This window comes from Pavona decussata, unplaced genomic scaffold (assembly GCF_977016875.1).
Source record: "Pavona decussata unplaced genomic scaffold, jaPavDecu1.1 SCAFFOLD_163, whole genome shotgun sequence".
Classification (NCBI taxonomy): domain Eukaryota; kingdom Metazoa; phylum Cnidaria; class Anthozoa; order Scleractinia; family Agariciidae; genus Pavona; species Pavona decussata.
In genome coordinates, this window is record NW_028145574.1 from 423928 (window position 1) to 448714 (window position 24787).

The following is a 24787-nucleotide window of genomic DNA, read 5'->3' on the forward strand; positions in this document are numbered from 1 at the left end:
AGAATTGATTTGACCAACGGAAATGTTTTAACTGCGTATCCATATTTTCATTCCCAAACAATTGAAAATCTTGAAGGGACGAATGAATCAGAAATCTTTGACTCCATGATTGAAACAATCGAAGAAAGATTTCAAAATTTCACTAATCAAGGCTCAAACTGGGTTCTTGAAAGAGTTATTTCACTTGACGTTCAAATTACACAATTCATTCCCCTCAGAGGGAGATCATATATCCCATTGCCAAAAGTTCTCGCAAACAAAAAAGCAATTATCAATATGAAAAATGATGATAATGAATGTTTTAAATGGTGTGTAACAAGAGCTCTTTTTCCTGTCAATAAAAATCCTGAAAGAATTGACAAAAATCTCAGAGAAAATTCAAAAAGAATCAATTGGAATGGTCTCAAATTTCCAATTGATTTGAAACAAATAGCACATTTTGAAAATTTGAACCAAAACATTTCAATAAATGTCTTTGGATTTGACGGAATTGTTTATACTCTCAGGCTTTTCAAAGGTGAAGAATACTCCCCAAGGGGGAGTCGGAGCGAAGCTCCAGAAAGGCAACACCAAATCAATCTTCTTTTGATTGCTGATGATGTAAAAAAGCATTATTGTCTTATCAAAGACATGAGCCGTCTTTTGTCAAGTCAAATCACAAAACACAATGGATCAGTTCACATTTGTTTCAGATGCTTGAACGCTTTTCAGACAAGAGAAAAACTCGAAATTCACAAAGAAATTTGCAAAAGCAATGAATACATCGAAATGCCAGAAGAGGGAACTTTTGTCGAATTCGAGAATCACATTCGCTCACAAAAAATGCCATTTGTCATCTTTGCTGATTTTGAGTCTCTTGTTGAACCAATCAGCGGATGTCAACCAAATCCAAAAAACTGTTTCACAAACCAGTTCCAAAAACACAAACCTTGTGGGTTTTGTTATCACATCAAATGCTCTTTTGATGAAAAGCTTTCAAAAACAGTAACTTATCGAATTAAAAAAAATGAGGAAGAGGATATTTCTCAAATCTTTGTTGAAATGATTGAAGATGATATCACAAGGATTCAAAATATTCCAAAAAAGCCACTGATTATGACACAAAATGATTGGAAAGATTTCAACGAATCAACAAAATGTTGGATATGTCAAGAAGAATTTGAAAAAGACGAAAAAAAAGTCAGAGATCACTGTCACTTCACTGGAAAATTCCGAGGAGCAGCTCACAACTCATGCAATCTCAGATACAGAAAGCCATGGTTCACTCCAGTGATTTTTCACAATCTTCAAAATTATGACGCTCATCTTTTCGTCAAAAATCTTGGAAAAACTGAAGGTGACATCAGATGCATTCCAAACAATGAGGAAAAATACATTTCATTCACAAAAAAGATAGCTGTTGGTTGTTACATCGACAAAGAAGGAAAAGAACATGAAATAAAACACGACATCAGATTCGTTGACAGCTTCAAATTCATGGCATCTTCTCTTGATGCATTAGTCAAGAATCTGGAAAGAGACAAAAAGATTGAAACAAAAAAAAGTCTCCTCAAAGAAAAAATCAAGGAAAGACAAAAAACCTTGGAAAAAGAAAAACTGACTCAAGAAGAAAAAGAAGAACTTGGAGAAAAACTCAACCTTCTTTCAAAAAAGGGAGTTTATCCTTATGACTTCATGGACAACTTCAACAAATTTTAAGAAACAAATCTTCCCCCAAAAGAAAAATTTTATTCAAAACTCAACGATGAACACATCACACAGCAAGACTTTGAGCATGCTCAAAAAGTTTGGAAAACTTTCAACTGCAAAAACATGGGAGATTATCACGACCTTTATCTCAAAACAGATGTTCTTCTTCTTGCTGATGTTTTCGAGGAATTCAGGAATGTTTGCCTTGAAAACTATGAACTTGATCCAGCATGGTATTTCACATCCCCTGGCCTTGCATGGGATGCATCTTTGAAGAAAACACAAGTCAAACTCGAACTTCTCACAGACATTGACATGCTTCAAATGATTGAAAAAGGCACCAGAGGCGGCGTTTCAGTGATTTCAAACAGACTTGGAAAAGCAAACAACAAATACATGGGAAAAGATTTCAACCCAGAAAAACCTTCAACATTTATCCCTTATCTTGACGCAAACAACCTTTATGGCTGGGCAATGTGTGAGCCTTTGCCTGTTGGAGGATTTGAATGGGTTGATGAAAAAGAATTTGAAAATTGGCAAAATTTCCCCTGCATTCTTGAAGTTGACCTTGATTACCCAAAAGAACTTCATGACCTCCACAATGATCTTCCACTTGCTCCTGAGAGAATAATTGTTAATGGAGTTGAAAAACTAATTCCAACTCTAAACAACAAAGAAAAGTATGTGATTCATCACAGAAATCTCAAGCAATATCTCAAAATGGGACTCAAACTCAAAAAGATTCACAGAATCATCAAATTCAAAGAAGAACCTTGGTTGAAATCTTATATTGAACTCAACACAAAACTCCGGGCAAATGGAAAAAATGATTTCGAAAAAGATTTTTTCAAACTCATGAACAATTCTGTTTTTGGAAAAACCATGGAAAACATCAGGAAGAGGGTGGATATCAAATTGATCAACAACAGAAAGTCAGCATTGCGATTTGCAGCAAAACCAAACTTTGAAAGTTGCACAATCTTTCATGAAAATCTGATTGCAATTCACATGAAAAGAGTGAAACTTCTTTTCAACAAACCAGTTTATTGTGGAATGTCGATTCTTGACGTCTCAAAAACTCTTGTTTTTGACTTTCATTATGATTACATCAAACCAAAGTTCAAAGAAAAAGCAAAACTCCTTTTCACCGACACTGATTCTCTTTGTTATGAAATTGAAACAGAGGACTTTTTCAAGGATATTTCTCAGGATGTTTTTGAAAAGTTTGACACATCAAATTTTCCAAAGATTCACCCATCAGGAATCAAAACTGGAGTCAACAAAAAAGTCATTGGAATGATGAAAGACGAAGCTGGAGGAAAAATCATTGAAGAGTTTGTTGGACTCAGAGCAAAACTTTATTCTGTGAAAATGTATGAATCACCAAGATTACAAAGATTGTCTCATTTCAGGAAAAAAACAAATGAGATCAATGAATATCATCAGATCACATAAACACGAAATTTTCACAGAAACAGTCAACAAGATTGCTCTTTCTGCAAATGATGACAAGAGAGTCATCAGAGAGGATGGAATTCACACGTTTGCACATGGGTATTATAAAATAACAAAATGAATCCAGAAAACATTCCATTCAATGCTTTGATTGTTGGTCCAACAAATTCAGGAAAAACAACTTTTATTGTGAATCTTCTCAAAGAAACATTCAATAAAAAATTTGATTTCATTTTCCTCCTTTGTCCAACATTCGTCAACAACAAAACCTGGGATAATTTTGCTGAGAATGACAAAGATTTTTTCATTATCATCCCAGAACACCATCAAATCAATGACTGGCTTAAAATAATCTCTTTTGCCTTTGAAGGAACAAACACATTGATCATTCTCGATGATTGCGCTTCATCAAAAGACGTGAAAAAAAGGACAAATGAACTTGTGAAACTTGCTTTTTCTGCAAGACATTCAGGAATCAGCGTTTGGGTTCTCAATCAACAAATGTCAAGCATAGCAAAACCTTTCAGAGAAAACATTGCTTCTTTGATTCTTTTTTTCACTCCATCAGCAAAAGACATGAAAACAGTCTTCGAAGAATTCGCAGGAGATTTGACAAAAGATGAAAAGGAAAAATACATGAAAGAGTTGAAAGAAGTCAAATTTTCTCATCTTGATTTTTCCCTCAGGCATCCTTTTGAAATTTCTTTGAACTGAAAAAAATTTCCACTTCATTTAAAATGGAAATCCAAGCGAACGAATCAATTAATGAAGTCATGGCGCTTCTTGAAACTGAACCCCAACCCACTGAAACAGATCACAGAGAAAATCTTGCCATTTTGGCAGCAAGTGGTCAATGCAAGGAAATGCTTGGAGTTGAACTCACTCAAGATCAAATCAAAAGACTTTCAAAGAAAGATGTTGAAAAATATTTCAAAAGATACGAAGCTTCTTTGTCTTCAAAAACTTGCGGTGCAATTGTTGAAACATTTTTGCAAGCCAGTGCAAAAGCACTTTGTTTTTTTCTTCCTCTTGATGAAAAAAAGTTTTTGAATGGATTGAAAAATGATTTTATTGTGAACAGAGAACTCAATTTGATTGCTGGAAGTCTTTATTTGAAATACGGAAAATACATGGCTGCCGCGAGTGCAAGTCTTTCGGCAGCAAACAGTTTGAAACTTGAAGAAGGAGCGAAGAGAAGCGAAGAACCTGTGAAAGAACCTGTGAAAGAAATTGAAGAAGAACTTGAAAAAGAACTTGAAAAGAACCTGTGAAAGAAATTGAAGAAGAACTTGATAAGAACCTGAGAAATAACTTGAAAAAAAATTTTAAAAAAAATCAAAAAAAATTTTTTTTTATTTTTAAATAAAATGGAAAGTCTTCAATCATTATCAGCCAGAGTTCTTGCAAAAAATGATTTCAACGAGAATTTTTTTCATAAAAAACTCATGTGTCATTGGGAAATCAGAAATGCAAAAAAACAAGAAATTTTCGATCAATTCAGTGTTTATGAAAATTTATGTCTTGAAATTGAAAAAATCCTTGATAACACTTATGAAATTTCCGTAAAATATTATAGCTTTATTATTTCAGCAACAAATGGACAATATAATGATTTGTTTGATGAAATTGAAGAAATTTTAGAACCAAATTATGAAAAAAATTATCAAGATCCTGATGAAATCAGAGAATTTTTAAATGAGTCAATTGAAATTCTTGATTGGATAAGAGAAAACGAAAAATCAATTCAAAAAAAAGTTCAAGAAAAAGAATTAAAAGAAAAAAAAATTGAAGAAAGAATTTTGAAATTTGATGAAGTTCATAATGATTATCAAGATTTGGATGAAGATGGGTATAACGAAAATATTGCAGCAAAAGAATCTATTGAAATTGAAGAAATTGAAATAATCAAAGATTCATTGGGTGATTATATTGGAAAAGATTATTTGGATGGAATTGAAATGATAAAAGAATTTTTGGAAAAAAAATTGTTTTTTATTTGATTTTTCCAAAAAAACTGATTTCATTTGGAAACCAAATGAAATTAATCTTCAAGATCAAAAAATGACTCGATCTCTTCATTCGTCAAATCATTAATCAAAAATTCATTTACTTTGACTTGCTTTGCATAAAGGTTGAGAAGCACACCGTTCTTTGAAAATGATGAAAAACACGCCAGAACACAACCACGCATCTTGATTTCTCTGTTTTCATTGAAACATTTGCTTTGATCCATTCTTTTGTTGAACTCATCAAAAAATGGAGTATTTTTGTTCATCGAAATTCCAATACCACCAACACAAGTAACATTTTCTTTGCCAGCCAAACGATGGATCCGATCAAAAATCTCGTAATCGACAGGTTTCAGACAAAGTTGCAGCCTTTGACCATATTTTGTGATGACAAAATCACCCTTGAGTTTTTGGAGAAGATCTTTGCCATCGTATTGAATTTTTTCGAAATTGTTGCCTTTGTAACTTGATGGTATCAATTTGAATTTTTCAGGTTCAAGAGTCATATTTTAAATAAAAAAATTAAAAAAATAAAAAAATTAAAAAAAATTATTTCATTATTATTTGCATTGATTTTAACAAAAGAAAAAGGGAAACGGAATAACCAATAAACTTGTGAAAGAAAGGAGTTTTTTTCTCATTTTTAACAAGTTCTTTAACATCCTTCAAGATATCCTTTTTCAACCTCATCTCGTGTTTGAGTCTGTCATTGAAGACTTGCATGAGTCTTGTTTTTGTTTCACCCGTTTGGTTTCGAAAGAAATGAAATGTTGACTCATGATTTTCTTGAAGATCGTCTTTTTCAAGATATTGCTGATGCCTTTGTCTGTTTTCTTCTGATTCATTTTTGAAATATTCCAAAAGCACTTCAAGTTCTTCTTTGTTTAATTTTTCCATTTTAAATTAAATGACAAGAAATTGAAAAATCATTTAAAATGGAAACTCAAGAAGTTAAAGAACCTGAAAAAATTAAAGAACCTCAAACAAGTTCTGAAAAGAAAGAAGCTGATTCTGAACAAATCACAACAACAACAAAACAAACAGTTCCAAAAAATCCAGGAAGAATTGCGGCTGGAAAAAAACTTGCTGAACACAACAAAAAAGCACGTGAAGCAAAGAAAAAAGCAAAAGAAGTCACGCGAACAGACACTAAAAGAGGAGAACAAAAAGAAAACCCTCCAACTGAAAACGAAAGCGAACAAAAAAGCTCATTTTCATTGACTCAAGTGCTTTCTGTTGCCAGCATTGTTGTTTCACTTGCTGGATTGTATTACAAGAGGGAAGAATTGAAACATCTTTTCAAAAATAAAAGCAACGTGGGAAGTGAAAAAGCACAAAAACAATTGATTGATCACATGACGCCGCAGGCGTCGGTGCGAAGCACCATGGTAGAAGTTGAGAGGCAAAACGTGACTGAAGCTGCAACAAAAAAATCTCCAAAATTAAAACAAATGGATTAATTTGTTTTCTGAAATAAAATGTCAGACAATAAACTCGTGAAAACAATGACTGATGCTGCAACAATCACTGGATTGGCTGCAGGATTTGGATGGATTGCAAAGAAAGTAATCAAAGAACCCATGACTTCTGATCCTTCCTCAAATCTCATGAATTATGTGAAATTCACTGTCATCATTGCTGCCTCATTAGCAACAAAAGATTATCTTGAAAAACAAAAAATATTGCCAAGTTAAAATGGCAAGCATCGCAATCATGATTGGAGGAGCAATAATCAATGCAACCGCCTTTGTTGGTGGATCATATCTCGCAAAATTTATTTCTGGAGATTCAGAATCAGCCTCACTCGAGGAAAAAAAGAGACACAACCTGGCAGTTGAAAAATATCAAAAAGAACTCGAAAAATACGAAGAAAATCGTGCAAAATTGAATGATTGGATTCAAACAAATGACAGAATCAAAGATGAAGCAAAACAAAATTTCACAAACACTGATTATGCTTTGAAGCTTTATAACAAGGTTCATCAACAAAAAATTGAGCATCTCAAGGAACCCCAATTTTCAGACTTTTACCAACCAAGCGAATCTCAAAAACAGGGAGAGTTGATCTTTGTTGGAACATCAGCTTTGGCTATTGGATTTGCAGCAAGTCATTTCCTTTAAAAATGTCAAACAAAAAATTGTCAAAAATTTATTATTCCCCAAAAGGATATTGGAAGGGCTTTCAAGCAGCGAAAAAACTTTCTCAAGAAGCCAATGTTCCAGAAGATGAAGCAAAACTTTGGTTGATGAAACAAGCAATTTGGCAAATCTATCTGCCTGTTCCAAAAAACATCCAAAGACCAACATTTGATGTTGAACTTCCCAATGCAGTTCATCAAGCTGATCTTCTCTTTCTTCCTCATGACAAACTCCCAAGAGGGAGAAAGATTTTCAAATATGCCTTGACTGTTGTTGATGTTGCAAGCAGATTCAAAGCCGCTGAACCTCTCACTTCAAAAGATTCCTCTGAAGTTTCAAAGGCTTTTCAGAAAATTTACAAAGGACCTTTGAAATGGCCAAAAATTCTTCAAGTTGATCCAGGAAGAGAATTCATGGGTGATGTCACAAAGGAAATGTCAAAACATGAAACAAGAATCAGAAGAGGAAATCCAAATGTTCACTGTGATCAAGGAATTGTTGAGAGATTCAATCGAACTTTGGGTGAAAGACTTTTCAGTTTTCAATATTCCCAAGAAATGAACTTAAAATCAGGTGAAAGATCCACGGAATGGGTGAAAAGACTTCCAGAAGTTGTGAAAGCATTGAACAATGAAACAACTCGACTTACAGGAAAGAAACCAATTGACGCAATCAGAGAAAAGGTGGTTGATTCAAAGAAACCAAATTATTCAAGACCTGTTGGAAAAAATGAAAAGAGACTCGATTCTTCAGTGAATGTGAGGTTTCTTTTTGCTCCTGGTGAACTTGAAGGAGGTCAAAGAAGAGCAACTGATCCGAATTGGTCTCTGAAAGTTTTTTCAATTGACAGAGCAATTGTGAATGAAAAAGAACCGGTTCTTTATTATTTGAAAGATGGTCCAAAAAGAGGATTCGTCAGAGAAGAGTTAATGATTGTTCCTCCTGGAACTGAATTGCCTCCGGTTTGAAAGCAAGCGGAGCGAGCATGAGCGGAGCGAAAAATTTCTTTTTGATTGATCAAAAAGAAATTAATATGCCACACTCTCAAGCTCTTTGTTCAAAATGCTGAATTGTGCATCAGCCAAGATGAAGATGTGGCATTTGACATTTCCTGAACCACTTGCTTTTCTTTTGATTGACAAATAAACTCCATCTTTTGTGTTCACCAATCTCATTCCACTTCCATGAAGATCATTGTCTTTCATGCTCCTGAGATCGATGAACAATGCAAACTTGTCTCCAGCAAAGAATTCAGTTGCGTTCATTGACGAGTTTTCCTTTCCAAATCTTCTGAAAACTTCATCAAACGTGTCTCTCGTTTTCATTCCTTGACTGAAAATCTTGTTTGGAACTCCATTCACGTCAACTTTCACCTCTGTGATGTCAGGATTGAATGTTTTTTCTGAATCTCTTGCACCTGCAGTGTAAGGTTCGAAGAAAAGGAGGAGGATTCCCTTCATTGATCTTCTCGGAACATTGATTGATTCGTTGATGATTGAGTCTGTTCCCTTTGCAATTGTGATTGTCTTGTGATGAGTGACATGCTCAAACATGAAACGATCTCCGTTGAGAAGATTTGAATTGACTTCATCTGAAAGCTTTTTGCTTTGAATAACCTCATATTCAAGCTGAATGTTTGTCAATTCATATGCAAGTTTTGTTGCGTCAGATCCCTTCACAACACCGCTTGCAGGAGCAAGGGTCAATTCAAAAACCAGTTCATCAGACAAGGCTCTTGGATAAAAAACTCCATGATCTTTCAAAATTTCGTGATCAAGTCTGATTCTGTATTTGCTTTTGAAGATATCATTGAGCTTGTTTTCCTTCACAACTGAAGAAGTTGGTTTGTCTCCAGCATTGGATCTGATTTTTGAGAGAGCCTCAGATTGAATTCCCTCACTAAACATGTTTTCTCGTTCGTGTTTTGTCAAAAAGAGATCTTCCCAGAGCTTAAAAAGATCCCAACCGTCTGTGTCAACGAGAATTTCTCCAGCAAACTTGATTTTCAATCTGGAAACCAATGCTCTTGAAACATTGTTCACCAGAAAATTGTTTGCATGACCACTAACATTCAAATCAAAAATCAACGCGAGTGAATCTGGAACCAAGACTGTTCCCTCGTGAAGCTTTGGGACTGGAATCCTGAGTGTTTCACCTGGGGAAGCCTTGTTTGGGTTGAATGTGACTCTGTGAACAGTTCTGTCTGCCTTGAGTGCGTTTGATGTTTTTTTCTCAAAATTCGGATTGATTTTTTCACTGACTTCCATTTTAATATATTATTTTTAAAATGGCAGAATACATTCCTTTAGAAGATCTTGATCCTGATGAAGAAGATAAAAATGAAGATAAAGATGATCATGATGATGAAGATTCTGATCAAGAAATAAACAATCCCAGTGAAAGTACTCCAAATACAACAATGAACAGAGATTATGGGAAAGAAGGAGCAAGACCAAAAACTGCAGAAACATCTTTCATTGAAGGTGAAACTCAAGGTCGACAAACGTGGGGAGAAGCGCAATCCCTCACAAAAGATGCATGGGATGATCTCAGTATATTATACCCAAATGCAGAAGATGATAAACTTGAAGCTTCGTTTTTCAAAGATAAGATAGAAGTCAGGATGAAAAAAAGTGGGAAAAAATTCTACCCATTGATGACCAAAGAGCAAACAACAGGAAAAGAAAGATTAAACCCACAATTGCCAAAAGAAATATTATCTGCTTTGGGAACTGATGCTGAATCTTTGATCGCTAAAGATAATTCTGAAATAAGAGAAAACCGGCAGAGACTGAGAGAAGCAGAAAAACAATTGAAACAAGCAGAAAAGAATGCTGAAGAACTCCACAAAAATGCTCAAGAAATCAGAGATTATAGAAACAAACTCGAAAAAACGCAAGCAAAAATTGATGCACTGGAAGAAGAACATGGTTCGAGTCTTGAAAATCAAACAGAATTGCAAAGACTGAAGCAAATGAAAAAGAATTTGCAAAAAGATTTTGAAAATGCAAAAAAAGAAAATTTGGATTTGCAGAAACAAGTGAAAGCGAAAGAAAAAGAACAAGCAAAGGTTGACAAACTCAAATCTGATCTTGCAAAAAAACAAAAAGAAAGAAACACTCTTGAAGAAAGGCTCAACACAACAAAAACCATTGATGAACTGAATGAAAGAGAGGCTGAACTAAGAAAACAAATTGAAAATGATAAAGTAATCCTAGAAGATGAAAACACTTCTTCCCAACTGAGAGCAGAAGTTGAGGCAAGAGTTGCAGAAAATGAAGAGGAGCTTGCCAGGCTGGGAACACAAATTGAAGAAATAGAAAGAGAAATGCCTCTTCGAGAGAAAATAAAAAACATTTTCAAGAAATATGGATTCACAGTTTTTGCTGTTTTCCTTGCTGTTGGCACAACAATCGGTGTGATTGTGAATGCGCTCTCAAAAGGACTCAAATCTGTTGCCAAAGGAGTTGGAAATGCTTTGAAAGATCTTGGAAAAAAGCTTGGTCAACTTCTTCCTGGATTGATTGGTTCAATCGTCAGTTTCATCTTCAAAACTGCAGGACAAGTTGTTGGATTCCTTGGAAAAAACGCTTGGCTGTTGATTCTTGCTGTTGCAGTTTTCATGGTTGAAAAGATTCAAAAGAAAGCGAGCGGAGCGAGCGCGCGATAGCGAGTTAAAAATTGAGTTTAATCCATTGGATTGGACTCAACGAAAAATCCGATAAATGGCAAATGCTCCGAGTGATGCTGCAATGATGACGCCAGATTTGAAAGTTTCGTGTTGACTTGATTCTTCTTTTTCTTTTTTTTTTGTATTTTATTGATTTTTTTTTTATTAATTAAAGTTGTTTACAAGAATTGATTCAGACAAAGCGGTTGTATATAGCTAATTACAAAGGTTTTATAATTAAAATACAAACAGTAGGAAATTAATAGATGAGACAATAAATACCAAAAAAATAATAATAATAATAATTAAATAAATAAACTACAAGCTACCAGATGAACTACAATTATTTGAGTAGAAACTTTTTCCACTTAGCGTCGTGAAAAGCACGTTTACCATTTGATTCAGCAATCGTCGTTTCAATTTGATATATTAGGGATACTTTTGCAAGATAGGTTCTTAGTGAAGGCGGGTAGCCTTTATTTCGACAAGAGTAAATATGCTGTTTCGCCAGAATCAAGAAATGATTAAGAAGATGAAAGTCTACTTGCCTTTTCCAGATTCCAAAAATTTTGTCAATCTCTGATAACGCTTCCACTTTGATATCTATCATATTGAGCCATTTAATTAAATCCTGCCAAAACTTGTTCGAGTAATCACATTCTATTAAGAGGTGTTCAATGGTTTCACTTTCTCTTTTGCAAAATGTACATAGACACGAAGATACCAGGCCGATTTTATGGAGAAATTCATTCGTCGCTAAATACCTATGTAACACCTTAAACTGGAATTCACGTGATTTGGAGTCTACAGTCACTCTAAAGGGAATACAATATATCTCTTGCCAATCTAGTTGATAATTATATTTTTCCGAGTATTTTGACTGCGCGGTTGGTATAATCTCGACCTTTGAGCGGGCTTCTTTGTTAATATTTTTCGAGATAGCTTTATCGAGACGAATATTGTGACCATTCAAATGTAACTGAGCAATATTGGGAACCGAAGAATTGGATTCATAGTTATTGCATATTTTTAAATGATGTCGCCACTGTGTTGGTATTGCGTCTATAATCGCCATAAGCTGAAACTTTTCTTTAGGTGTAAATGACGCACTAGCCATAATTTGAAAGCCTGTGATAACATCATTCCCATCAGTCTTAAGATCCTCCGGTGTAATTATTCCTTTTTCAAACAATGCCTCGCAGAAAACAGACTTGCCTTGTATACAGATAAACTTATTATTCCAAATAACTGTGTTGTGTATCTCTTGGCACAATGCTTGTTCTGTTAACTTATTTGCGACTGAATATTCTGCGAAACATCGGAAACACTCTTCATAATATTTGGGTAATTGAATACATAATTTCTTTAGATCAAATGCACAACGCAAAATCAATTTCGATCCCACATTCTTCATATAATGGGATAGGATAATCTTCCAATTACTTTGTTGATTCTCAGCAAATTTCTTACAACACATGATCCTTTGACTCTTTATTATTGATTCTAGATGGGGCGCTTTCAGTCCACCTTTATCCAAGTCAGATATGAGAGATAAACGTTTGACTTTGTCTTTCCCTTTCCAAATAAATTTAAAAAGTAATTTGTTGACCTCTGTCACGATATCTTTTTGCACGCAAATTAAACCGGCACGATACATGAATATCGGTATCACAAATGTCTTTACAATCTGAATCCTCCCTAAAATAGTTAGATCTCTCCACTTCCACATTTGTAACTTCTCTTTGATTGATCTTAAAATCTCATCAAAATTTAACTTTTTCCTCTGACTATCATTATATGTAAAATACACACCTAAAATTTTAATCGTGTGCTTCACGCATATGTTTTTGGAGGAAATGACGGTTGCGGCCATAGAGGAGACATGATTACCTAAAAACATACATTCAGTTTTCTCGAAATTTATTTCGAGTCCAGAAAACTTATTGAACAGATCAGCAGTATGAAGAAGAACTTCAAGAGATCTGATATTTCTCAGAAAAGCTGTGACGTCATCAGCAAACATTTCTAATTTAATTTCTTCCTTGCCTACTAGAATTCCTTGAATGTTTTTATTTCCACGCACGGTGATGGCAAGGGTTTCCAAACAGATAATGAACAAATATGGTGATAGAGGATCGCCCTGTCTAATACCTCTACGTATGTTGAAAGGGCCTGTCGAAAAACCATTATTCATGACCGAACTAGTTATATTTTGATAGAAGGTCCTAATCCACCGCATGAAAGTAGGACCAAAGTTAAAAGCGGATAGCGTCTCTAACATAAAATTCCTATTAATCGAGTCAAAAGCTTTTTTAAAATCTATTGCTACCATTAAGCCTTGGATCTTTTCTCTTTCTGTAAATTCTAAAATATCATCTATTGCTCTTACTGCATCAAATATAGACTTTCCTTTTACATATGCATTTTGATTGTAGTGTACTATATCGGGTATCACCTTTTGAAGTCTCCTTGCAATTGCTTTCGATCCGATCTTTGTGTCTAAGTTTATAAGTGAAATCGGTCTCCAATTTGAAATTTGTCTCCTGTCTTTTCCTTTCTTTTCTATAAGTGTTATAATCGCTTGCTTTTGTGAATTCGATAACTCGCCATAGTCAAAGGCACAATTTAGACTTTCTACTAATAACTTACCTAAGATACCCCAAAATGTTTTATAAAATTCTACAGTAAGTCCATCATTGCCTGGTGATTTATTTTCTTTGAAAGACTGAAGACTTTGAAGACATTCTTCCACTGTTAGGTTGCCCTCACACGTAGCTGCTTTCTCTGACGATAGTTTAGGGATTTCAGGATGTCGGAGGAATAAATTTGCACAGTCTGGCACGTTACCCTCACTATCGTACAAAACAGTGTAAAAATCTTCGAGTTCGTTCATAATTATCTTAGGATCTGAGCTTAAAGTTCCGTTTTTAGTAAATATTTTGCGAACACAGCTTTTAGCTTTTTTGTGAGATTCTAGACTTAAGAAGTACTTAGTGTTTTTTTCCCCCTTCTCATACCAAGACGCTCTAGATCGAATGATAGCACCCTTTGAGAGATAATCAAAATGCGCGTCGTACTTACTTTTGAGAATTTCAAGCTGCTCAAAATTTTCTGTTGACGGATCGGCAGCGCACTTTTTCTGATAAAATGTAAGAGACGTTTCAATTTCAAGTATTTTTGCTTTTCTTAACCGTGCTTTTTCTTTACTGTATTTCAAAGATACTTGTCTAATTCTATATTTTATTAGATCCCAAAGCACTCTTTTATCATTTACATCTTTGAACTCCTCAATCCAAGCTGGGACGCTGTCCGTAATAAGTTTTATGTACTCTTCGTCCTTAGTTAAGTTAGAATTAAATTTCCAGTGGGACGGACCGTGTCTCTGTTCTTCAATTCCATTGAAAAGTAGTGTAATTGCTGAATGATCTGATTTTATAGAGGGTATAATTTTAACTTGTTCAACTTCATCTTGACAGATGTCACTAATCAGCCAAAAATCAAGTCTTCTTTGGATCAAAGGTCTTGTTTGCTTCCAAGTAAATAGTCTTCCATCCGGATTTCTTATTCTCCAAATATCAACGAGGTCCATATCAAAACAAATTTCTTCAAGTACCTTAACCGACTCTTTTTGGGCTGGCGACCCACCCAGACAATCCAAATTAGAATCAAAAGTGACATTGAAATCGCCTCCAATGACAACTTTTTGCTCAGGGCTTGAGATTATACCATCCAACCTCTCCTGTAAATCTTTAAAATATGTGCACTGATCACGCACTTTATTTGGTGCATAAATATTGGCAAAAATATATTTAACTCCTTGCACAGTCGCATTTAAAATAATAAATCTCCCAGCTGGATCACATAGGCACGATTCATCTTCAAAATCTAAATCTTTCCTTATGAGTGTCATCACACCACAGCTGTGGTTTGTTCCGTGCGCGAAAAACATTTTCCCACTCCACTGAGTTCTCCATATATTCTCAATGTCTTTCGAGCTATATGTTTCTTGAAGGAAAATTATATCCGCTTTTTGTTTTTTTAACCAGACAAACAAAGCTCTCCTTTTTTCCGGCGATCGAATTCCACGAACGTTAAGTGAAAGAAGTTTAAAATTTACATTCTCCTTGCTGCTTGCAAATATATAATCAATGTGTCATAAAAACAAATTATTTTCAAAACGGTAGCTTCATGATAACCGCCTTTACACCAAACACGGAAACAATAGGACACATACATACAAAACCAATACACACTCACACCCACACAAAAGAATAATAATGAGGTTCTAAAAGGGTCTTGAGATTTAAACCTAAATAAGACCCTTGAGACTTTGGACTTATAACAATACCAGGTACGAAAAGAAACCGTGGCGAACTTAACTGTTTGAATATGCTAAATACGTGTTTAAATGGTATGCAAATTTTATCACAACTCTGATTTTCACCGAGCACAAGCGCCGTACTGATAAAGTAAATAAAGGTACACAAAATATTGCATCGGTAGAACATTCTTAAAACTGATTAGAAAGGTAGAAAAAAAAAACAACAAAAAAACTTTCAGTAAATTTAGTGGTGTTTGAGAAAGCTTAATCGATATTTAGCTTTACAAAGACAAAATATAGCTAGTTGCCACGACGATTTTTTTACCATAACAAAAAAGAAAGTGGCTGATCAGTTGTTACTACCATCTTGATGTGCTACAAGATATTCCGGCAAAGTGTTCACCGAGTATTTACTACTGTTAATAATCAGATTTTTACCTTTAATAAACACTTTTTCAATGTTCAACTCCTTTGCTTTCCTGTAGGCAACTCGAAGTTTGGCTCGTTCTCTTGCCGATTCAGGTGAGAGATCTTTATCAATTGACACGGTGGCGAAGCGCGAACTTTTGCGAAGCTCTTTCCTCTTTAACCAAATTGACTCGGAATCCATGCGAGAGACAAAACGTGCCAATATCGGTCTCGGGCGAGGCTCTCCTTCTGATGTCGAGGAAGCTCCAGAGTTAGTATTGGGCTTTCCTGTACGGTGGATGGCATGAAATTTGATGTCCGAAGGTGCACCTAGATCGGATAAGACTTGCTTCACCTTTTGAATGCATTCCTCGTTCGTCTCCTGAGCGCTTTCTGGGATATTGTAGAAGCGCAAATTTTCTCTTCTGGAGTAGTCTTCTTGCTTCACCATTCGAACTCTTACGGCTTCCAAATCCTCCTTTAACTTCGCATTCTCTTCTGTGGTACTGTCGAGTTGCTGTTGTAGGGTTTTATTCTTTTCTTTCTTTCTTTCTTCTTTTTCTTGGTTTTCACTCGCTTCCTGAAGTTGTTTTGTGACTTGTTGTGAATCCAAAGACGGTGGTTTTGTATTTTTGTTTTCATTTTCTGGATTTGAAGAATGCGAAGTTGATCTGTTGTTTTTTGATTGTCCTCCATCCATATTCCTGGCTCCAACTTTTTTTAAGTCAACATTGACATCAGAGTTGACTCCGAGTTTCATGTTTCCAGTTGCTTTTTTCAGATTGTTGTTGTATTTGACTGTGCTTTGAGTGTTAAGAACAAGATTTGAAGGCATCAACCATGTTCCTGGCGAGATGGCAAGATCAAGCCTGACTTTTGCCTCATCAATCGCAAGTTGAAATCGTTGGATGCTTTTTGACAAGTCAGGCTGTCTGATTGCATCTTCCATGAGGACGAGAAATTCTCTTTGAGCTTCCTTTGCGCCTCCAAATTCACCAAGGATTGATGATCTGACGTTGACTTGTGCTCCAAGAATGCAATAAACGAATGCTTCAATTGATTGATTGAGTCTTGCCATTCCTGCTTGAGAAAGTCCATTGAGAGGTCCGTTTGACATGAAAAATTCGAATTGTTTGTCAGCTCCTTGATCGTTTCTGATGAAATCAATTCTGTTTCCTTTTGCGTCAGTTCCGCCTTCATCGGAGAATCTTTGACTTGATGGGTTTTCAAGGGTTGCTGGAGGATAAGTCCAATGCTTTTGTGCAAAGTCTCCTTCTCCTGGATAAAATATGTTAACATATCCAAGTCCAAAATTTTGACCAAAGGTGAATCTGAAATCTGCGTTTGGCGAGATTTGAAATTCTGCACAGATTCTCTTGTATGAGGGAATGTCGTATTTGTTTTCAGTTTGACTGAATGTGGAATCACCTGGGAGAGCAGATTCACTTTGAATTCCTCCCATTTCGAAGAGAATCCTTCTTGTTGTGAAATAAATGTGGAAAAGAAGAAAGGATTTGATTTGAGGTGGGAGTGAATTGACGAGATGTCTTGAGATTCCAGAAGCTGTTGTTGCGCACCAAAAGGCAAAGTTGAGTTGTTGCGGCCAATGGTCCATGTTTGGTTGATTCAGCCATTTTCTTGATTCTTTTCCTGTTTTGTGAGAGATCTTTGTTTTCGTAAAAATTTCTCGGAATTTTGTTGTGAAGCTTTCGTTGGGTTTTACAAAAATTTTGATTGGTTGGTTAAGGATTTCCCCAAAAGATTCGGGGATTTTGTCTGAAAATGGAACAGCTGGAACTGGATTTGAAGGATTTGAATTGAGAATTAGCTCGATTGGAAAGCCTCCAAATCCAAGAGCTTTCTTCATTTCAACAGACCAATCTTTGGGGTTGGGTGAAACAATTTGCCAATGTTGACCGGGAACAATAACCAAATTTATTTCAGCTGTTGCATGTGTTTTGTCGGTCATATCAACTTGTGCAACGAATTTGCTGAGGTCAGCGTTGGGAAATTTGGCTTTGAAGTTTCGCCATGCTTTTTCTTCTGCTTGTTCGGAAAGTCTTTTTGCTTCTTTTGGGTGGGAATCTATCCATTTTAACAAGTTTTCCATTTTTTATGTTTTGAAAATAAAATGGTTGTTTTGACTGTTTTGACAAATTCAAATGATCACACGGTTTACTTTGATGAACCAATTGAAAAATTTGGGTACATCAGATTGATCAGTTGCTCTTTTTATAATTCTTGGTTTAATTTGAAAGAAAGAGGAGAAATCAGCATATTTGATGACAAAAACGTTAGTGCTGTCAATAGAATTTATCCTGGAAATTACACTCTTTACACAATCGGTAAAGATATAAAGAAAATACTTGAAAAACAAAACATCAAAGTAAAACTTGATGACCAAAAAGGTCCAATTGTGATTGAAAATCCTCTTGGAAGAAAAGTTATTTTTGATCGTGACCTGACTCATCTTCTTGGTCTGATTGATATCAGTCAGGACATTTCGCCAAAAGCCCAACGACGGCACACTCTGAAAAGTGGAGATACCATCATCAATCGTCTGGCTTCATTCAACAACCTCGGGTGTCAGTAAAACGCGGGGTCGGGGTCATTTTTTTTTCTTTTTTTTTTTTCTTTTTTTTTCTTTGTTTTTTATTTTTCAACATCACAGGTCATTTGTGGGTCAAATAAAGATTAAAGGCAATAGAAAAAAGGTAAGTCTCTAAAGCTTACTAGCTTAGGATAGGTCATCGGTGACAACACTCGATACTGTTCCGTATTCTGGCGGACTTTGGTTCCGTGAATTGACTACCTTTTATTCTTCCAAGAAACGAAATGAGGCAAAAAATACAAGGTACGAGACATATATTTACTTGAACTAACTAAATAATTCGTGAACTAGAATGTGCATGAACTTACTATGAACACCCCCGCCGCCTTCCATGATCGTGCTCGTTTATTTCCGAGAATGAAATAAACATGCGTTCGAATTCCTTTGTGAAGCTCGGCATTTGAATATAATGTAGAACATTTCTCTGGAAATCTTTCCCAAAAAAGACGCATTGACTGACAAAAAAAAAAGATTCAAAATACTTTAGAGACAATTGTTATTCTTGAAATACTTGTGCGGTAATATAACGAAAAATTGATAGTTTTATGCCGTCAATAAACTAGGGAAATTTCTGCGAGAGCTCTGAAATCTCATTGCCGACATCAAAACTGACATGTATAAAATAGGCCTTATCACGGTTTTCGACGCCATTTTGACGAGTAGGCAAACAGGCTTGAAATAAAAGTGTTTGTATGGAAATCCAATGTCAAATAATCTTCATAAAACATCGCTGCTGAAAAATTCATGAATTGTCTTTTTCGGAAAGATTTCCAGAGAAATGTTCTACATTCCATTCAAATGCCGAGATTCGAACGCATGTTTATTTCATTCTCGGAAATAATAGTCACGCGTAACATGGATTGAATGTAACAAACGAGCACGATCATGGAAGGCGGCGGGGGTGTTCATGAGTTCATGCACATTCTAGTTCAAGAATTTGTTAGTTCAAGGAAATATATTGTCTCGTAGAAGAATAAAAGGTAGTCAATTCACGGAACCAATGTCCGCCAGAATACGGAACTGCATCGAGTGTTGTCACCGATGACCTATCCTAAGCTAGTGAGCTTTAGAGACCTACCTTTTTTCTATTGGCTTTAATCGTTATTTGACCCACAAATGACCTGTGATGTTGAAAAAAAAAACAACAACAACAAAGAAAAAAAAGAGAAAAAAAAAATATAAAGGAAAAAAATAAAGAAAAAAAAAAAAGAAAAAAAAATGACCCCGACCCCGACCCCGACCCCGACCCCGGCCCCGGCCCCGACCCCGACCCCGCGTTTTACTGACACCCAACAACCTCTTCATCAACTGCGATCTCGTTGATAAAAACGAAAATTTTTTCAATGAAAAACCTTCAAATGTTTTGGCGTGTTTTGACATCAAAGGAAGTCCTTTCGAAAGAGTTGAATATTCATCAAAACATAGCCCGTTTCGGAAAATGTCGAAAATAGCAGGTGGGAAAAAAATAATCGATTCTTTGCGGATCACAGTGACAGAAGAAAATGGTGAGGTCATCGATTTTAATGGGCTTCCGTTGAGATTTGAATTTGATATTATTTGAGATCTTTTAATAAAATATGAGTGAACAAAATATTATTCCAGGCCCCACGGAGTGGGACCGGGGTGTAGCCCCAAGTGCGCCACAACTTTATCCTTCTCTCGAAGCGAACGAAGTGAGCGAGCGAAGCGACGTTGCGCAATTCAGATTAAAAAAGATTTGTGATTGTCAAAAACAACTCGAGGATGAAATTTCTCATTACAAACGAGTCAGCAAGAAGTACAAGAGAGCAAAATCAATCGCTTCGAAAATAACATCCGTTTCAGTTTTTTTGACAACCGTGTTGGCATCAAGCAGTGTTGGAACTTCGTTGAGTGGAATCGGGATTGCCGTCGGAGTTCCTTTGAGTTTGACGGCATTGATTACGACACTCGTTTCATCGGCTTCAATGGCCGGGAGTCAAAATTTTGAGAATAAAGTGCGAAAACATGAAAAGACTATTTCTCTCGCTGAATCGTCGCATTTGTCAGTGAGTCGTTTGATTTCGAAAGCTTTGAAGGATGGATTCATTTCTGATGGTGAGTTTGACTCGATTTTGCGAGAGATTGAAAAATATTTTTCGATGAAAGAGCGTCTTCGAAATAAACAAAGAAAGGATTCGACAGTCGAAAGCGAACCGACGAAGGCAGTTGATATTGATGCCTTGAAAGAGGAGATTAAAAAAATATATCAAAAAAAACTCGGATCCCTTCTCGACGTAGCGAGTTAAGAGTTGAATTTGAGAAGAGATCGGGTGGTTTTTCGTTGTTTATTTCAAGAGATAAAACAATTCTGTGAAATGTATTCACTTTCTAGGAAATGATTATGCAACCGGGGCTTTCCCGTTTAGAACTTCCTGTTTGTCAAAATCAAGGTGGTTGCCATGGACATTGGACTTTGGTGCTATTTTCGAAAATGACCTAGCTGTCACATGACTTTTTTCAGCCAATAATAAATCATACACGTGTATGATATAAATCATACACGTAAGTGATTCTTGCCAAGCTAAAAAAGTATGGACAACAGTCAGATGCTTCAAGACGTTTCAAAGCTTTATCAATCTTGGGGAGAAATATCCGAGAAATCGAATCTGTAAAAATGCAAGATCAAGCAAAATGTTATGAAGCAATCTATTCCAAAGAAAGAGGAAAGAAAAAAGAAGCTTTACCAAGTTCATGGGCATGAAACATTTGGCGATGTCTTACGAAGGATTGATTGAAGAAACGGCAAACAACGGAGAAGAACTTTTGATAAAACGACCCGAAGCGACTGAACGAACTCTTTGAGGAATATTCAAGACTTTGTTTTGCAGTTCCAATCGGTTTTATGTCAAGCATGAAGAAGATGCAACCTTTTGGGAAACGGCGTTTCCCGACATCAAACAAGCATATTAATTATGTTAGCGAAATTTGCATTTTGGGAAACGGCGTTTCCCGACAAGCATATTAATTATGTTAGCGAAATTTGCATTTTGGGAAACGGCGTTTCCCGACAAGCATATTAATTATGTTAGCGAAATTTGCATTTTGGGAAACGGCGTTTCCCGACAAGCATATTAATAAGATAAGTGAAATTTACATTTTGGGAAACGCTGTTTCCAAACACATATTTTTGTAATGACCGAGCAGCAATGACAAATAAACATCAGCCATAAATGTTGACAATAAAACATTGTACCATTTTTTATTAATAAAGTGGGAAAGTCCCTTCGTGTTCGTGTGACAAACATTGTTCCTTCATTGGTTGAAAAAACAAAGACCTGTCAAAAAAATTTAAAAAATATTTATTTAAAATGGAAAACGATTTTATTGATTTGAAACTGAAATTGAGAGGAAAAGGTCTTTTCGATTTGTTTCTCTCCAGAAAGACAAAGAATGATTTAATTGAATTAATCAAACAAAGCGATGAAATCAGTGTGCAACCTTCTCGTTCTTCACTTGCTGAAATGGCAAAAAAGAAGCAGATAAAAAACAACGTAATTTTCACGAAGAATGAGTTGGAACAAGCACTTGGTCTTTCTTCAAAAAAAGACAAAATGAAGTCCCTTCGGGACGGAGCGAAGCTCCAAAAGCCTTATGTTTTTTCAAACGCCGGAAGTCGATTTGAATTCGCCACAAGAAAGGAAGCGATGAATGGAATGAATCTTTGCGCGGTTGGAATTGCAAATGCTTGCAAAAATGGAAAAATCTTGATTGGCGACATTAAGTATGATTTCAAAAGAAAATGAATTATTTTTACAGAATTTCTGTGAAAATAATTCGGCTTGCCGAGGGAAAGTCCCTTTGATTTTTTTCTCATTAACCGGCCTCCGCGTAAGCAGATTAAAAGTCCCTTTGAATTTTTTTGAAATTTTTCATAACCTTAGGATTTTTTATTCGAAAATGTGGATAAATTTTTAAGAATGAGTAGTTCCACTTTTTTAGACACTTTTTTTTGAAAATGTGGTCCATTTTTTGGAATTTTTTGAAAAAAGTATTACTACTCTTAGGTATTTTTTTTTTTTTTTTTTAATTTTTCAGGTTTTATGCTGAATTTAGTGTAAGAGTTAGGATTTTTAAAAGTGAGCCAGTTCTCTCTATTTACATCTACTAAAGGTTACTTTTAGTCTTAATTTAATTTATTCTATTTCACACCTTTACTTTATGTATAAATTATTATTTTGTCTGTTGCATTCTTCACTTGATAATGGTGCCAGGATGACACCGAAACGTCGTTCCGTTTTTTTCGCTCATTTTTATAGTCAACTAAATCAACCAAATTATTGATATTTTTAGCAAATGTAAAATTCTGTGTTGTAAGTACCCTTTGGTATTTTTAATTCCTTTTTCTTCTGTTTTAGCAAATAACATTTTATTTAGCTGATCAGTGTTTACTAATAAATTAAATTTGATTCACCAAAAGTGCTTTGCTGGAAATAAAAAAAAAAAATCAAAGATGGCAGATCAAATATGGGGGCCATACAAACACCATAAAAGTGCCTGAGTGTGGCCAATGTGTGAGCCAGCGAGCCAGTAAGCCAAACGTGCGAGCCATGCAAGCCATGCGAGCCAACCGTGCGAGGCCTGAACAAAACATGCGAGGCTTGCGAGGTATAAACAACCCACAACATAAATGCTAACCATTAAGCTAACCGGGGAGCTATTTAAGCTAACCTGAGTGCTATTTAGGCTAACCGGAGTGTTTTTTAGGCTAACCTGAATGCCTCGCACGTCTGCCTCGCATGGCTCGCTGGCTCGCAGATTGTCAAGACCCAAAGTGCCTTCACTTTTAATCAATTCATACACTTCTGTGGTATGGATAATTGCATCAGAATTTCACTAGGCTTTGAGCAGATATTAATATTTTTTGCTGCTATCTTCAAATCATGATCACATGAAAGCAGCCAAATTATTGGCCAATAATACGGTCACACTTTTGCACATGAAAAAACTCATATAATAAAAAAAATTAATCATGATACCTTGCCCTATTATGAACAATCTTATCATGGAAATCTGCGCAAGTGTTTTCCATCCCAAGATCTTTAAATAGTTTCTTCATGACAAGAAGAAAGTCCTGATTGGCTGCACGCTCAATTACAGCACTGATTAATGTCCATCCATGGGTAGTGTATAAATAATTTGTACCAGGAATTGATAGAAGGGGGTCATCTTTAAACAAGGAAAGGGCATCTGTTACTGTCTTGTAATGATCCTGGGTAAGGAGAAAAGTGAACATACTAAGCATTCCACTAAGTATTATTACTAAGTATTATTAAGCATTCCAGCTTGGGTTGGAAAGTAACAATTTGAGTCCCTGACATGCAATCAAACCCCAAACCTCCTCTACACTGAGCTATATGAATCTTGTGGCCTGCTAGGTCATGGTGTTTAAAAAATATGCATGCACGTGCAGAAGCAGTAATTAATGTCACATGAAACTGTCACCATCACAAATCCTGGCAGCAATGCTGGAAGTGTGTCAAGCTCACCTTGAGTCTCCCTCAGTATTTAGAGCATGGGACGGGACGGTGGAGGTCATGAATTCAACTCTCCACATAAAATCAAAATTTAACTTTGCCTGCTACATTGCTGAATACACTTCACTGAAACATTTGTCAATTGCTTAAACTAGTGTGCATTGAATCTAATTAAGCTATGCAGTCCCATTCAAAAGGCTATCCATTATTAGTATATGCCACACACGTGAATAGTATTTTCGCGCTCACTGATTGGCTAGCTCGGAGGTGATTAGCCAAGTATTATTCACCTCCGAGCAGTCAAAGAGAAGCAAGATAGCTTCCCGTTTCACCACGGTTACTTAAGGGGAAATTATTTCAATAACAAGGCGGCTGTTAAAAAAATACACAAATGGCAACAAGGTTTGGTTTTACAGCATTAAATGGAATATTTAATATTCTCAACCTCATATTCTAAGGCGAAAAATGAAAATGTAATGGGCGATTCCAGAAAATATCCATACCATACCACGGACGGCTTTTAGGATTTCCGAAGGGGAGGGGGGGTTCACGATTATGGAATTCTGAGGGCATGGGGGGGTATTTACGATTGGATATCCGAAGGCACTGGTGGATTTCACAGGTGGGATTTCTGGAGTAGAAAGTGTAGAGTGAGGCTCTTGAAAACGCTATTGTAGTGGACTTTTGTAGCTCGTAAATAAAATTATCCACGAACGTATGACCGCGGAAGCAGAAGACAAACATCGATAGATCATGATACATTTCATGTACACTACATGACGCATATGGGTTGAGAACACTTTTTGTGCACACTACATGACGTATAAAAGGACGCAACGACGGCTTCGATGACCGCTGAAAGATTATAACTGTCTGAATTTGAGCTATTCTGCCTTGTAAACGTCAAAACAGCACAAGAAAACAAAGAGGAGTAAAACTGCCGTAAATGGTGTTTATTATTATTGCCAAATTCGGACTTAAAAAGAAGTT

At 35.8% G+C, this 24787-nt stretch overlaps 1 protein-coding gene across 4 annotated transcripts in view; it reads right to left on the minus strand.

The window, feature by feature from the left end:
* Window positions 1–24787, minus strand: part of LOC146464484 (serine beta-lactamase-like protein LACTB, mitochondrial) — a 38464-nt gene that overhangs the window by 5719 nt on the left and 7958 nt on the right. For all 4 annotated transcript variants that reach the window (XM_085129681.1, XM_085129680.1, XM_085129682.1 and 1 more), the window contains exon 6: window positions 23300–23532. In XM_085129681.1, coding sequence (XP_084985807.1) covers window positions 23300–23532 — 233 coding nt within the window. The remainder of the gene's footprint in view (window positions 1–23299; window positions 23533–24787) is intronic.